This window comes from Grammomys surdaster, unplaced genomic scaffold (assembly GCF_004785775.1).
Source record: "Grammomys surdaster isolate TR1022 unplaced genomic scaffold, NIH_TR_1.0 130, whole genome shotgun sequence".
Classification (NCBI taxonomy): domain Eukaryota; kingdom Metazoa; phylum Chordata; class Mammalia; order Rodentia; family Muridae; genus Grammomys; species Grammomys surdaster.
The window spans coordinates 17,313,787-17,327,239 of NW_021604588.1; the positions used below are offsets into that span (position 1 = coordinate 17,313,787).

The following is a 13,453-nucleotide window of genomic DNA, read 5'->3' on the forward strand; positions in this document are numbered from 1 at the left end:
CCCTTGGCGGGGATGCCCGCCCCCACCCCCCCCCCCCCCCCCGCACTGTCCCCGCACTCCCCCTGTCTGTCACTCTTGGGTTCTTGATCCTGTCACGTGCCTTTCCTTTTATGAGGCTACTGTTGCTGCTGACATTGCAGCTGTTCTCCAGCTGCTTCAGTCACTTGTCATTCCCACGAGTGTTTGTTAGAAGAAGGCCACCCCAGGCAAAACACCATCAGCTCTTCGCATATTTCCTGTGCCACCCGCTTTCCCTTTCCTGTCCCACCGAGGAGCTTGACTCGCAGGCTGGCCACTCTGTCTCTTGATTATATTTTAACTAGCCACACTGGTGCTCTTCCCAGATGTGTTTTTAAGGAAGGGATTGTCACAGAGAGGATAGGAAGGGAACGGGAGCAAAGGCAGGGGTAGACTCGGGAAGCTTTGATGATATCTGCAATATTTTCTTCTTAAAGAAGAGAGTGGTCTGAAGCAAATATACATGGTAAAATATTAAAATCTGATGTTTTGGTGACAGGTTATTACATTCTTTTTTATCTTTTCTGTTTAAGGTCTCTAATAATAAAAAGATAATGTACTTCTCTGTCTTCCCTTCCTCCTAAGTAGTCGGTAGTGCCTGAGGACCTACTGTTGAACCCAGATGAATAAACTGACTAGCTCCCTTTCTCTGTCGGCAAGGGTATCGGGATGCACAGGTCGGATGGATTCAAGTTGTAGAGGACCTCCATGAACGAGTACCAGAAAAAGGGGATTTCTCCCCCTTTGGAAATACTCAAGGTCCCAGTCGAGTAGCTCAGTTCCTTGTGATCTATGCACCACGAAGGGGGATTTTGGAAGTGTGGAACACACAGCAAGGACCTAGAGTGGGAGCTTTCAACGTGGGTAAACACTGCAGGTAAGCTGCCAGGCTGGCATCTGCTGGTCCCCAAAAGGAATGCAGGGAAGCACTCCTTAAAGCAGCAGTAGATGACAAGGCCTTGGAGAATTGCAGAATGCTCTGTCCACGTTTTTCCTGTGAGTGCCTGACATAGAGTTGAATTGAGGATTGTGTGCTACATAGCAAAGAAATATTACTGAGAATGCCACTGTCGGCCACTGACTTAAGTGAGCTGGCTCTAGCCATATGTAAGCCATTTTTCTTACATTGTGAAGATCCCCAAAGGGAAAATCGCCATTCCCAGAAATGATGCTAAGTAAGGCATGCAACTTATTTGCCATTGGACTGTGGGTTTGATTGTGTTCATACAGTTTCCTAGAATCTTTGAAGTAGACCTCCTCTGTCTGAGTTAGCTCTGCTCATTTAGCTCACTGGTGTCAGTGGTTATGTGCCTGGTGGGTACCCCTGAATAGATGAAGATGTAGCTGCGGTGGCAGCACCTTGTGGGATTTCTCCTTCTGCTGATAATCTTACCACTGGTGTGTGATTGCCATAGGCTGCTGTATCCTGGCTACAAAATCATGGGCTTAAACAATGTGACAAGTCAGAGTTGGCAGCCTCAGACTTACCAGATCTGTCTTGTTGACCCGGTGTCTGCAAGTGTGAAAGCGGTGAACGTACCTTTCCATTTAGCACTGAGGTAAGAGCTGATGGGTGCACTGGACTCTGCTGTGCTTGAGCTGAGAGGTTTGCCTGGTCCTTTCCCTCAGGCTCTTTTGTTTCTTTGTTTGTTTGATATTTGGCATTTGGTGGTTTGTTTGATCACTAGACAATCCCTTTAAAGTTAAACAGGAAACAGACAAAAGGTGAGTTGGATTGCATCAGGATTAGAAGGAACAGACGTTCATTGTATTAATGGGTTGTGTTTATTATTTTAGTGATAAGAAGAGTGAAAGAGCCAAGGACCTGCACTTAGTGAAGAAACTAGCAGCCCTGCTGAGAGCAAAGTCCCCCAGGCTGGGTAGGTGCCTCTCATCCAGTAAAGCACTGCACTGTGAGTGCCTCAAGGAGTCTGCCTTGAGCATCCCAGCCCTTCGAAGGGTGAGGCAAGGGACGCATTTATCTTGTCAGTGCCTGGAGAGGAGGATGTGTGCATCAAGGGGGGATTGACTGCTCAGAAACTGATAGTGTGGGGGCTGGGGGCTGGGACTCCTTTAGGATGACAAAGAGGGCAGACAGCTTATCTCCCGTAGAAACTTCTTTCTAGAATAAACTGAACATTCCAGTCTGATTTTCTCATTTTAGACTCATTTGAAACGGAAATAAAGGAGTTGATTCTTGATATTAAGTACCCTGCAACCAAGAAACAAGTAAGTGTGTGTAGCAGTGAATTTTCCTGCTGAGAAACCAATGTCACTAAATCCTGAGAAAAATTTTATTTTCATAGTCCCATGTAGGAGTGAGTATCTGTTCTCTCTTTTTTAAAAAGCTTAATATTACTATATACGGTGCTGTATGTGCTTTATACTCACACGCACATACATAAATCCAGAATAATGGAAACATAATAATAACATCATAGGTACAAGTGTATGACTACCACCTTAGGAAACTGAAGCTTCCAGGACCTCTGAAGAGCCCAGCCACCCTCCTTAGTCCCAACCCCATCTCCCATCCCTCATGATTTTTGCGTTTCTTGCCAACACTTCATTTCTATGTAGCTGTTCTGAAGCGTCTGATGTGTTCTCAGTTTTCTATAGTTGGAGACATGCTGTCTGTTGTGTTCTGTGAACACCCACGCTGAGGAAGCTCTTTAGTGTGCGTGCTACAGATCACGGTCACTCTCCTGCCGTTGAACCATTTAGGTGGCTTCCAGTATTTTAGTCAGTCCACAGTGTGTGGTTTTTCTTGTGTCTCCCAGTACACAATGCAGGTTTCTATTGAACTTCCACCTGAGAGTGAGATCGCTGAGCTGTGAGTTTTGCAGCTGTGTTAGTAGATGACACATTGCTTCTCATAGCTGCACTTGTCCTGATGAGAGTCCCGGCCCAAGGCCTCACAGTCCACAGTATTGCCAGGCACGTTGTTGACATTCAGATCAGTTTTGACTTTACTGACCTGAAGAACTCAGCCCCATGAAACTCCCCCCCACACACACACAGACTTTTAAATGCCAGCCACAACCAGTAGGCTGTTATGCTTGTGACCAACTATGAGTTATGACCTGGCCTTTGCTTTTGTTTGGCAAGTGGCTTACAGACTCAGGGAAGTTCTTATTTACATGTTGAAACAGATGCTAAAAACTACTAACAACCAGCTAGGTGCACAGGGCAGTGCTTCTGCAGATGGGTGTGCAGCTTCTCTGTCTGTCCAGTAGTCTCTGCATGCTACAAAGTGTCAGCTACCTGAAATTCCAAGGCCTCTATCCCCTGCAAGAGTTTATGGAGTTTTCATTACTTGGGATGATCCATTGCACCATTGACTGTTATTGGTCAGCTTACCCTTCAGTGTTCCTCCCTAGAGGCTAGGAGTGGGGCTAAAAATTAGCATTCTCTAAGCACCTGGCTGATTGCCATGGTTACCAACCCCATCTTGTGACTGTACCAGGGACTGCATCACTGAAACGGAAGATGTTTGTGTTCCCTGGAATCTGGGGCCAAACACGAAATGTTACCACGGAACATTCTCCTAGTTTCTCTGTCCACAGGGGTTTTAGCACCCCAGTTCCAGGAGCTGGGGCCAAGACCAGTCAACAGAACAAAAGATTCTTTAGTACCTGTCACTCAGGAAATTATTGTTAGAAACTGTAGGAGCTGTAAGCCAGGAACCAAGGGCAAAGACCAGTGTGCGTCTTATTATCTCTCTGTGTATGTGGAACTGGGAGGCATGGTTTGTGTTGGAGCCGTTTTTTAAAAATACTTTATTAGCTGGGTAGTTACGGGATGTGCCTTTAATCTTAGCACTCAAGAGGCTGAGGCAGGCAGATCTCTGTGAGTTCAAGGCCAGCTTGGTCTACAGAGTGAGTTCCAAGACAGCCAGGGCTACACAGAGAAACCCTGTCTCAAAAACACAAACAAATGCGTTATTGTTTTATTATAGACCAAAAGTGTCTCTGATTTTTGCTCTAATTCTCCATTCCACTGACTGCTAATTGGCTTTCTCTTCCTCAGAACAAAAATCTCAGTTATTGAACACAGCATTGTGCTGACAGTGTAACTAACCATCTGAGAGAGTTTAGTGAGTCAAGTAGAAAAAGCCATAAGCCATCACTCCCCTCACTGTGTACCACAGACTAGCAGAGCTAGAATGATGCATGGCTCAAGTTGTCTGATGATGGATTCTCTTCCTCCTCCCCCTCACCATACCACCAAATCATACATGAAAGCATGTATTTTATTTAAGATGCTAGAAAAGTGCCTATTGCCTCATAACACCAGAGCAAAAGCAGAGAATGAAGACCTTGAGAGAAGGAATCCAGTGGGGGGGTGGATGGGAGGGGGTGTACTCACCCACCAGCCTGCCATGTTGGAAGGATGGAGGAGGGTTCCATTTATCTTAGGTTTTGGTCTGTTTGGTCACTTCCCTTCTGTGCTATAGATAGTTGCCTCATTATAGGACTGAGTGAGTCACCGTCTTCGCTCGTTTTGACCTCTCAAATACAGGCATCATTGTGCTATGAGACTGATACGTATCTTTATTTATTTGTAGGCAGAGTTTTTCTGTGTAGCTCTGGCTTATGTGGAACTCACAGATCAACCTGCCTCTTCCTCCTGAGTGCTGGGAGTCCTGTGTCCTGCCACAGGCACTGTAGGCTTAGAGTTTTAAAGCATTTGGCTCATCAGTTAAAATCCAATTTAATCTGCTAATATGAAAGGATTAACACAAACTATGTTAACTGTGTTCCTGACTGGTTGCTGCCTCAGGTGTGGTGAGGTATTTTAGAGCCTGTGACTGAAGACGTTGAGGCATCCGGATCAGTTGTCATTGGGGAGGACAGAGTGTGCACTGTGTCTAGCTGGCATGGCAGTTGTGGCAGCCCGTCATGTGCGTGTGTGCAAGTGGTAATGAGGTGGCAGCTTCATAAGCAGCATGGCAGTAACCTCTGCTTGTCATTCATTCCAGGTAGAGGTCACTTCAGACTGTGTCGGAGGATGACTGTGTCCCCGTTATGTCCTGTGGCCATTCTGTGACCCAGCAACCGCCATCTGGTTACTCTCTGTCTGGACTTAGGCTCAGTCACATACTACTTTAATGTAACTTGAACTCTCAGCTGTGTGCATTGAAAATGCGGATAGCAAAGATGCAGGTGTCTGTAGAAAGCTAAAACTAAACTGTTATTGCATAATCACTGCCCCTGCTCACTGTTTCTTCTAGGCTCTGGAAAGTATTTTGGCCAGTGACCGTTTATCATTTTCCTGCCTTAGAAATGTTACTGAGACTTTAATGGACACCTTAAAAAACCAAGGTAAGAGGCTAGAGAGATGTCTCGGTGGTTAAGAGCACTGACTACTCTTTCAGAGGTCCTGAATTCAATTCACAGCAACCACATGGTGGCTCACCACCATCTGTGATAGGGGCTGATGCCCTCTTCTGGTGTGTCGGAACACAGGTACAGTGTACTCAAATATATAAAATAAATAAATAAATTTTAAAAAATAAATTTAAAAAAGTAATAGATACTGTTATGTGTTCCCTCCACATTGTATATTATCTCATTATGGGACTTATGGCACCATCATGTTTTATTAATGTAGAGATGACTGACAGACAGTTAGCTAGAGGGAATCGGCAGGCAGACATGAAATAGGGTACGTACTCTATACTGTTATACTGGGACCTTTAAAGGTTGCCCATCTGTAGTGAGGGAAGATGTCAGTACAGTACAATGGGAAGCAGACACAGAGAGGCTAGCTGTGTTGTGTCCACTCCACCCCAGGTGTGGGGAGCATTTGGAAAAGGGGGACAGAAAGTTGTCTGGTTGCAACAGAGCCTCTGCGCTCATGAAGCCACCATTGTGGCTTCCTGCCCCAAACCTATCAACATGAAGCCATGCATGTCACTGCATTAGGGCGACAGGGCTCATAAGTCCCTACCCCTATCTGAGGAGCTGTTGACAGTGGATGCCCTTCTGGAAGTGGGAGAGTAAATTTTCTTTAGGGCTGTGGGCTCCTATTAGCTCACACACACTCCAGTGGGTGGCCTCACACCTGGGATGAGCTATATGAGAAGCAGAAATTGGACTCAGTGGGTTACTTAAGGGGGAAAGCATACCATACTTAGAAAGCTCCCACCCTCAAAAGTGTTAATAAAATATCGGAGTTTAATGTGACATTCCATAGCTTCTATTCCAAATGCCTCCTATAGACTTTGTGTCTGCTAATTTTGGTGTATGATATTTTTATTTGTAACTTCTTGATAATAAAGTTTCTAGTACTTAAAAGTGGGCATGAAGTTGGGAAGGGGTGGAGGTGAATGTATTATGTGCATACATCAAATTCTTAAATAATTAATAAAATTATTTTAAATATTAAAAAATAAAATTGTACACGAAAAAAATAATTAATAATATAAAAATTTTAAGAGAATGATGAACAGCTATTATTTTGAAAGAGTTGCAGAACATTGTGAAAGCCACTGGGATGAGGGTAGTGAACTAATGGTACACAAGAACCAAATAGGGCTGGCATCATGGCAAAAACCTTCAATCTCAGCCCTTGGGAGGCAGAAACGGGTGGGGATCTGAGTTCAAAGGCCAGCCTGGTTACAGTTACAGGCCAGCCAGCTCTACACAGGAGACCCAGTCTTAGAAACAGCAACAAAACCCAAATACATTTTCTTTCTATCTTTGGCTTTTGCTTTGCCGCCTAAGAGAAGAGAGGTTCCTAATGGGGACATCCCTAAGTAATATTTTTTCTGACTGGGGTAATGGTCAAGAATATTTATTCTCTGAAGTGATGTTCCATTACTGTAGAGGATCTGCACTCTCTCATCCTTTAGGAACAGAGCGGGGAGTTCCAGAATTCACAGCCTGTCATTACATTAGCAAGGCTGAGTTTTGGGACTTATTTTTATTTGTTTAAACTTGTCTAAAAAGAATTACATTTGAAACGGTGGATTGTAACTCCAGATTCTGTTCAGCTGAGCTGGCAAAGTTAACCAGCTCCAGCTTCCTGCTGTCAGTTGAACTGTGGTGTGCAGTGAGTTGAATCCACTTACTCGGGGCTTTTTCCTAACAGTAGAGTCTAAAGCCAGATTATATTTAATTACATTTATACTTAATCATGTTTAAGTCAGGCTACAGTGACTTAAAAGAGAATTCACATTAAGTTTCTGCATGTCTTAGTGGAACCAGGTCACTGAAAAGCATACTGTACTTATAAAGTTTCACATCCCTTGAGAGCATTAACAAAAGATCTGCTATTATGTAGAGAATCAGTCAAGTCACAAAACAAAAACTAAAAAATGATAGTTTCAAGTTCTATTGCTAAACCAGAGTCCTGAAATTTTTCAGTTTCTTAACGCTGTTTCATAATAGCTGTGAGGAACAAGGATAACGCTTCTTGTCATTCATTCTTAAATAAGAATTCTTCAAGTTTTCCATAGCTGCCCTTGAAGAGATATATATTTATTTATTTTACATTGGCGAGAAATACTTAAATTATTATGCATAATTTGCTCGGTGGGGAATCCTTCCTCAGCATTAGTAAAAGCAAAATAAAACCTAGTCAGTGGGATGTTAGTGGAAGTCTACATAGGTTTTTGCTAGGCTGTCCTACCGGTACATTCACCACAGTCCCGTGCGAGCCCCATTGTCTTTGACCCCTTGATAACAGTCAGAGCCAGGCAGCCGTGCATGTGCACAGCCTCAGGTGAGCACAGCAAGTGTCTGGTGCTGCGGCCAACAGAGGATGGGTAGGGCCGGCTCTTTAAATAGAAGTACTACACAGGATTCTCTCATGCTCTGTACCTCTTCTCCCTTTATTAGAAACCATTATTTCACTTTAAAAGCTAGACATTTTATTATATTGGAAAAATTATCTTTACTTTCAAAATCTTTGATAGGTTCAGCATATCAATATTAACCTATTAAGAGATTGCATATTTAAGAGATTATGAAAGTCTTTTTATGAGTCTATTAAGTACGTCTAATATGTTTTCCCTCCACCTTTTAGAGCTTGAGTCTGTTGATGAAGGACTGCTACAGTTCTGTGCCAGTAAATTGAAATTACTACAACTTTATGAATCTGTCAGTCAATTAAATACTCTTGATTTTCACTCGGATACACCATTCTCTGATAATGTGAGTAACCACGGATGCTAATATTATGCACAGTTATCTCCATGAGTATTTTTAACTTTTAAGCTTTTTGAGTAAACAACAGAAGGTTAAAGGTTTGGTGTGGGTATTTTGTTTTTAAGAACTTAAAGGTATATTTTCTCTATCAGGCCTCCTTTCTATCCCTTGCTGCTTAATTTATATTACTGTGTATTTTGTAAGAATACAAAAAGATTAAATCTCATTGTCAATTCATCTTTACTGTTTTAGACTCCTTTGGTTTTTCTTGACATTTTTTTAGGTGATGTCATTCACTGTCCTATTGCTGTGAAGAGATAAGGTGATCAAAGCAACTCTTGTAAAAGAAAGATTTACCGGGGCCTGCTTATTGTTTCAGAGGGTTACACTGACATCCTTTATGATTCTTTTTCTGCTGTATGATACGTATTTATTAGGGCCCAACTTTTAGAAAAGTATATATTACTCTAAAGAGACTTGCTAAAATGGCACTGTTAGTAGTGTATAGTTTTTCAAGCTTAGTTTACTTTCATAGCATCGTATTCATGAAATGTTATTTAAAACTAACGTAAGAAACAGTACATTATCGCTGTCCTATTTCACACTAATTTTAAAAGCCATCATTGCTCATCAGCCTGGAATCTCAGTTCTGTTAGTGAGCAGCTGGCATTTGTGGCAGACACACAGAGAGACAAGGCCTTCTCTTGCTCACAGGACTTGGCTGTGTTGCTGAGGCTGGATGATAAGGAACTCCTGAAGCTCCGGGCCTTGCTAGAGAAATACAAACAAGAGAGCACCAAAGCCACTGTCCGGTTTTCTGAGGATGCAGACGGAGTGCTGCCTGTAAAGACCTTCCTCGAATATCTAGAATACGAGAAGGATGCATTGAGCCTACGGAAGATCGGCGAAGAGGAGTATGTGGCTCTAGGTAGGTAAAAAGCCCTGTAATCTGTCCCAGACGCCTTTCATCCACAGAAGTCCACAGAAGCATACAGCAATTCAGTGACCAAAAATTCAATGTACATATTTTTTTGTGGTCAGTGATGCATTCTGGGTGTCCACACACCATGTCATACAAGTTTAATTGTATCAATAAGCCTTCTAATAAGAAAATGTTGGGCCGGGCAGTGGTGGCTCATGCCTTTAATCCCAGCACTTGGGAGGCAGAGGCAGGTGGATTTCTGAGTTCGAGGCCAGCCTGGTCTACAGAGTGAGTTCCAGGACAGCCAGGGCTATACAGAGAAACCCTGTCTCAAAAAAAAAAAAAAAGAAAAAAAGAAAAAAGAAAATGTTGGGGCTGGAGAAATGGCTCATTCAGTAAAGTGCTTGCCATGCAGACCTGGGGACCATAGTCTGAAATCACAGCATTTGTGTAAAAAGCCAGGCATGGTGGCATCTGCCTGTAATCCTAGCACTGGGTAGACAGAGATACAGGGATCCCTGGAGCTCTGCGATCAGCTAGTGTTTGCCTAACTGGGGAACTCTAGATTTAGTGAGTGTTCTATTTTTAAAAAATAAGATGGAAACATTTGACATCCTATGTTGACCTCTGACCTCCATCTGTGCATATACACATACTATACACACACACACACACTCACACACGCACGTGCATCAGTTTTAAGGCATTGATTTGCCTTCTGTTCTCTTAAGTCAAATTTGGACATTAAATTCTTTTTATTCAAGTGTGGAAACTTTTAATCCCAGCATTCAGGAGGCAGAGGCAGATGGGTCTTTGTGAGTTTGAGGCTGGCCTGGTCTACGTAGTGAGTTCTAGGACAACCAGGGCTATATATAGAAAGAATCCCTCTCAAACAATAATCACAAAAATTCTTTTCTTTCATACTGTCCTGCCCCTCTAGAATTCCAGTTTATAGTCAGTGAGATTTGTTAATATGAATATTTGTCCCCAGTAACATGTTTGTTTGTTTATTTGTTTTGCTAGGCAGTTTCTTTTTTTGGAAGTGTTTGCATGGAGAAAGCTCCACTGAGGAGATTTGTCACACTCTGGAGTCTGCTGGACTTAGCCCTCAGCAGTTACTGGTGAGGTTTTGTTACTGAATCCTTTGCAAAAGTCACAGAGAAGTGTTAAGTTTTAAAACATTAATGTGTCAAGAACATACATTAAAAAACCCGAAATGATCAAAGGAAATTGCAATTGCCATATCAAAATGGTTTTTATTTTCTTATAAATTTCTGGGCTCAGATAAAAATAGACTCTAACAGGTGAATACATTTACAGTAGGTTCTGATCATCAGTTGTTACATTAGAATGAGAAGAGTTCTTGAAAAACAATGTCAACATTTTCCAACTTAAATATTCAAGGATAGAATCTTTACACACCCAATGCTCTTCAAGTCCCAGCATCTCAGAATCGTCTGTTGTTTTACAAATCTTAGAGATGTTGTAGAAAGGCTTTCATGCTCACCAATGTGGCTTCATTTAAAATACATTTTCCATAGCATGTTAGGGATTTTAGAATGGGAATCTAATAGTTCATACTCATTCCCCACCTCTATGTCCCCATGTCTTTGGCAAAAGCAAGACCAAGATAGCCCCTCCCCTGTCTCCTATCAGAACTTCCAGCTGCTGCTTTTGCTCAACAGCAAATGTCTCAGTGTTGTCCTTCCTGGCAATGTTCTCCTAACTGTGGCTTAGATTGTGCAACCTAAGAGATAGAAGGGGTGGGATTCAGGTACCCAGCAGGTGTTGAGAATCTTGTAGGTATACACTTTACCTCAGGGTAATTCCCAAATTACATGATAGGCCAAGCACTCGGCTAGACAGCTGCAGCATTGTGCACGCATGTGCACTGTGGGGACATATGGGACCTTCCCTACGTTAAATACTACTTAGGCTGAGAAAGAATTGTGTTTATTTCAGTCTCTGCTCCTAAGTGTTTGGCTTTCAAAGGAAAAAGATATTTTGGACAAACCACAATCTGTCTGCTGTCTTCATACCATGCTGTCTCTACTGAGCAAGATGAAAGGTAGGAGACCAGTGCATTTTGTGGGCCAGTGTCATCAGGGTTTTCACTTTGATGCTCAGAAACAGGATGTAATGTTTAAAATACCACACAAAGACAAAAGAAAACTATAGTATGGAGAACACTTCAGTGGGGTGTGCAGCTGGAATGTAGATCCTTTGAATGCACAAGGCCCTGGTTTGCATCCTTGGCCCTGTGAACACATGCACATGAACACCTGCACATGAGCACATGCACATGAACACCTGCACATGAGCACCTGCAAATGAACACCTGCACATGAACACATGAGCACCTGCAAATGAGCACATGCAAATGAACACCTGCACATAAACACATGTACTGGTTGGAAGCTTGTTGTGCATTTGCAGTGTGTTTTAATATGAGACAATGAAATTCAGCTGTCAGAAGGTATAATGTCACCAGAAAAGGATCTTTGGTAGAAGGAGTGGCTCAGAGATTAAGGGCACTCATTGCTCCTCTAGAAAAGCCAGGTTCAATTCCCAGCACCCACATAGTGGCTCACAACTGTCTGTAACTCCAGTTCCCAGGGATCCATTGCCCTCTTGTGGCCTCTACAAGCACCTGACTCATATGTATACACAGACATACACACAGACAAAAACCTACATGCATAAAGTAAGTGGTAAATTTTTTTAGAAGTTAAATATATATGTATATCTCCATCCCCAACATTCCTTTTTCATAATGATGAAGATACTTCAAATAAATTGGTATTGAAGCCGGGCAGTGGTGATGCACACCTTTAATCCCAGCACTTGGGAGTCAGAGGCAGGCAGATTTCTGAGTTCGAGGCCAGCCTGGTCTACAGAGTGAGTTCCAGGACAGCCAGGGCTATACAGAGAAACCCTGTCTCGGAAAAACAAACAAACAAACAAACAAAAAAGAATTTGGTATTGATTCAGAAACAGCATGACTAATAGTGTAAAGAAATGGAAGAAAAATGTTCTGAATAAAATCAATTGCAATGTCTTAGCGTTTTTATTGCTTCCAGGTAACAATCTGTCACTGAGGAGGTTGATGAACCTAGAGGCAGAAGCTGAAGCAGAGACTGGAGGATTGTAGCTTGCTTCTTTGCTTGTTCTCCATGCTCAACCTGCTTTCTTATACACTCCAGGTCACCAGCTGGGGGTAGCATCACCCACAGTGTGCTGGGTCCTCCCACATCAATCATTCACCACAGAAATGCACAGGGTTGCCTACTGACTGAGCTTATGGAGGCATTTTGTTAGTGGAGTTTCTTTGCTAGCAGATGCCTAAAGTTTGTGTCAAGTTGACAAAACCCTAGCTAGCACACAGTATTAATTCTCTAGTGCATTTAGACATATGTAGGGACATCTTTAAGGGGTATAGTTTAAGCATAAAGGACGGGACATGTATAGTACACACCTATATTGACAGGGTAAGATTTTACCATTTGCTTTTTTCTTGTCTCTGTAGTGGCCATCGATGAGACTTGGGACTCTCAGTCTGTGTCCCCTTGGTGGCAGCAAATGCGCATGGCCTGCATTCAGTCAGAGAACAATGGAGCTGCCCTGCTGTCTGCACACGTTGGGCATTCTGTGGCTGCACAGATGTCCAGCAGTGCTACAGATAAGAAAGTAAGTGGGCAGCCATGCAGCTTTGCTCAGTATCAGTTCCATTGGCTGATGTCTGGTTTTCCATTCTCGGGTGGGTAGCTTGCAGTGTCCTGAAGCATGGAGCTGGAATGTGTGAGGAGTTTGATGTGGCTGGTAATGGGTAGTGATGCTTCCTCACTACACGGTCAGGGTCAGACTGGAGTGCCTCTTAGGTTGATTCAGGTTCTACAGCCCATGATTGTCTCCATTCTCCTCCCCAGATCCAGCACTCAGTTAGACAGACCAGTGCTTTCTACCGAACTGGCATGTGGGTTTCCCTGTCTTCTCCCAGGGCTTCATTTACATTAAGAAGTTTGCTGTTCTTACATTTCATGTTAAGTCAAGTAGTTTCTCCTAATGGGCTGTTATGCTAACACCTAGGTGAGTCTCTAGTGGTTTACTATAAACACGGTGAGTCCTGGAGGTTATGGGGTAAATGTGACTGCCAGATTGAGATGTGTGCAGTGACAGCATTAGCTGGTACTTTCTGTCAGTGCCAAGGAGAGCAGCTTCGCCTGAGGCCAGAGACTCTAAGGTACACATGGCTAAGCCTGACTTATGGCCACAGGGTAGACCTCTCATAACTGTCCTGAGTCTGCAGTCTCATCCAGTCAAGTTTTGAATCTATAGAATTAGTTCTCTGGTGCTTTAAGTT

General features: G+C 43.0%; 1 protein-coding gene across 3 annotated transcripts in view; it reads left to right on the forward strand.

The window, feature by feature from the left end:
• Nucleotides 1–13,453, forward strand: part of Rab3gap2 (RAB3 GTPase activating non-catalytic protein subunit 2) — a 77,563-nt gene that overhangs the window by 43,470 nt on the left and 20,640 nt on the right. For all 3 annotated transcript variants that reach the window (XM_028759733.1, XM_028759742.1, XM_028759751.1), the window contains exons 14-23: nt 679–895; nt 1,434–1,577; nt 1,816–1,898; nt 2,183–2,247; nt 5,252–5,342; nt 8,050–8,177; nt 8,886–9,099; nt 10,117–10,214; nt 11,056–11,161; nt 12,620–12,780. In XM_028759733.1, the coding sequence (XP_028615566.1) occupies nt 679–895; nt 1,434–1,577; nt 1,816–1,898; nt 2,183–2,247; nt 5,252–5,342; nt 8,050–8,177; nt 8,886–9,099; nt 10,117–10,214; nt 11,056–11,161; nt 12,620–12,780 (1,307 nt within the window). The remainder of the gene's footprint in view (nt 1–678; nt 896–1,433; nt 1,578–1,815; nt 1,899–2,182; nt 2,248–5,251; nt 5,343–8,049; nt 8,178–8,885; nt 9,100–10,116; nt 10,215–11,055; nt 11,162–12,619; nt 12,781–13,453) is intronic.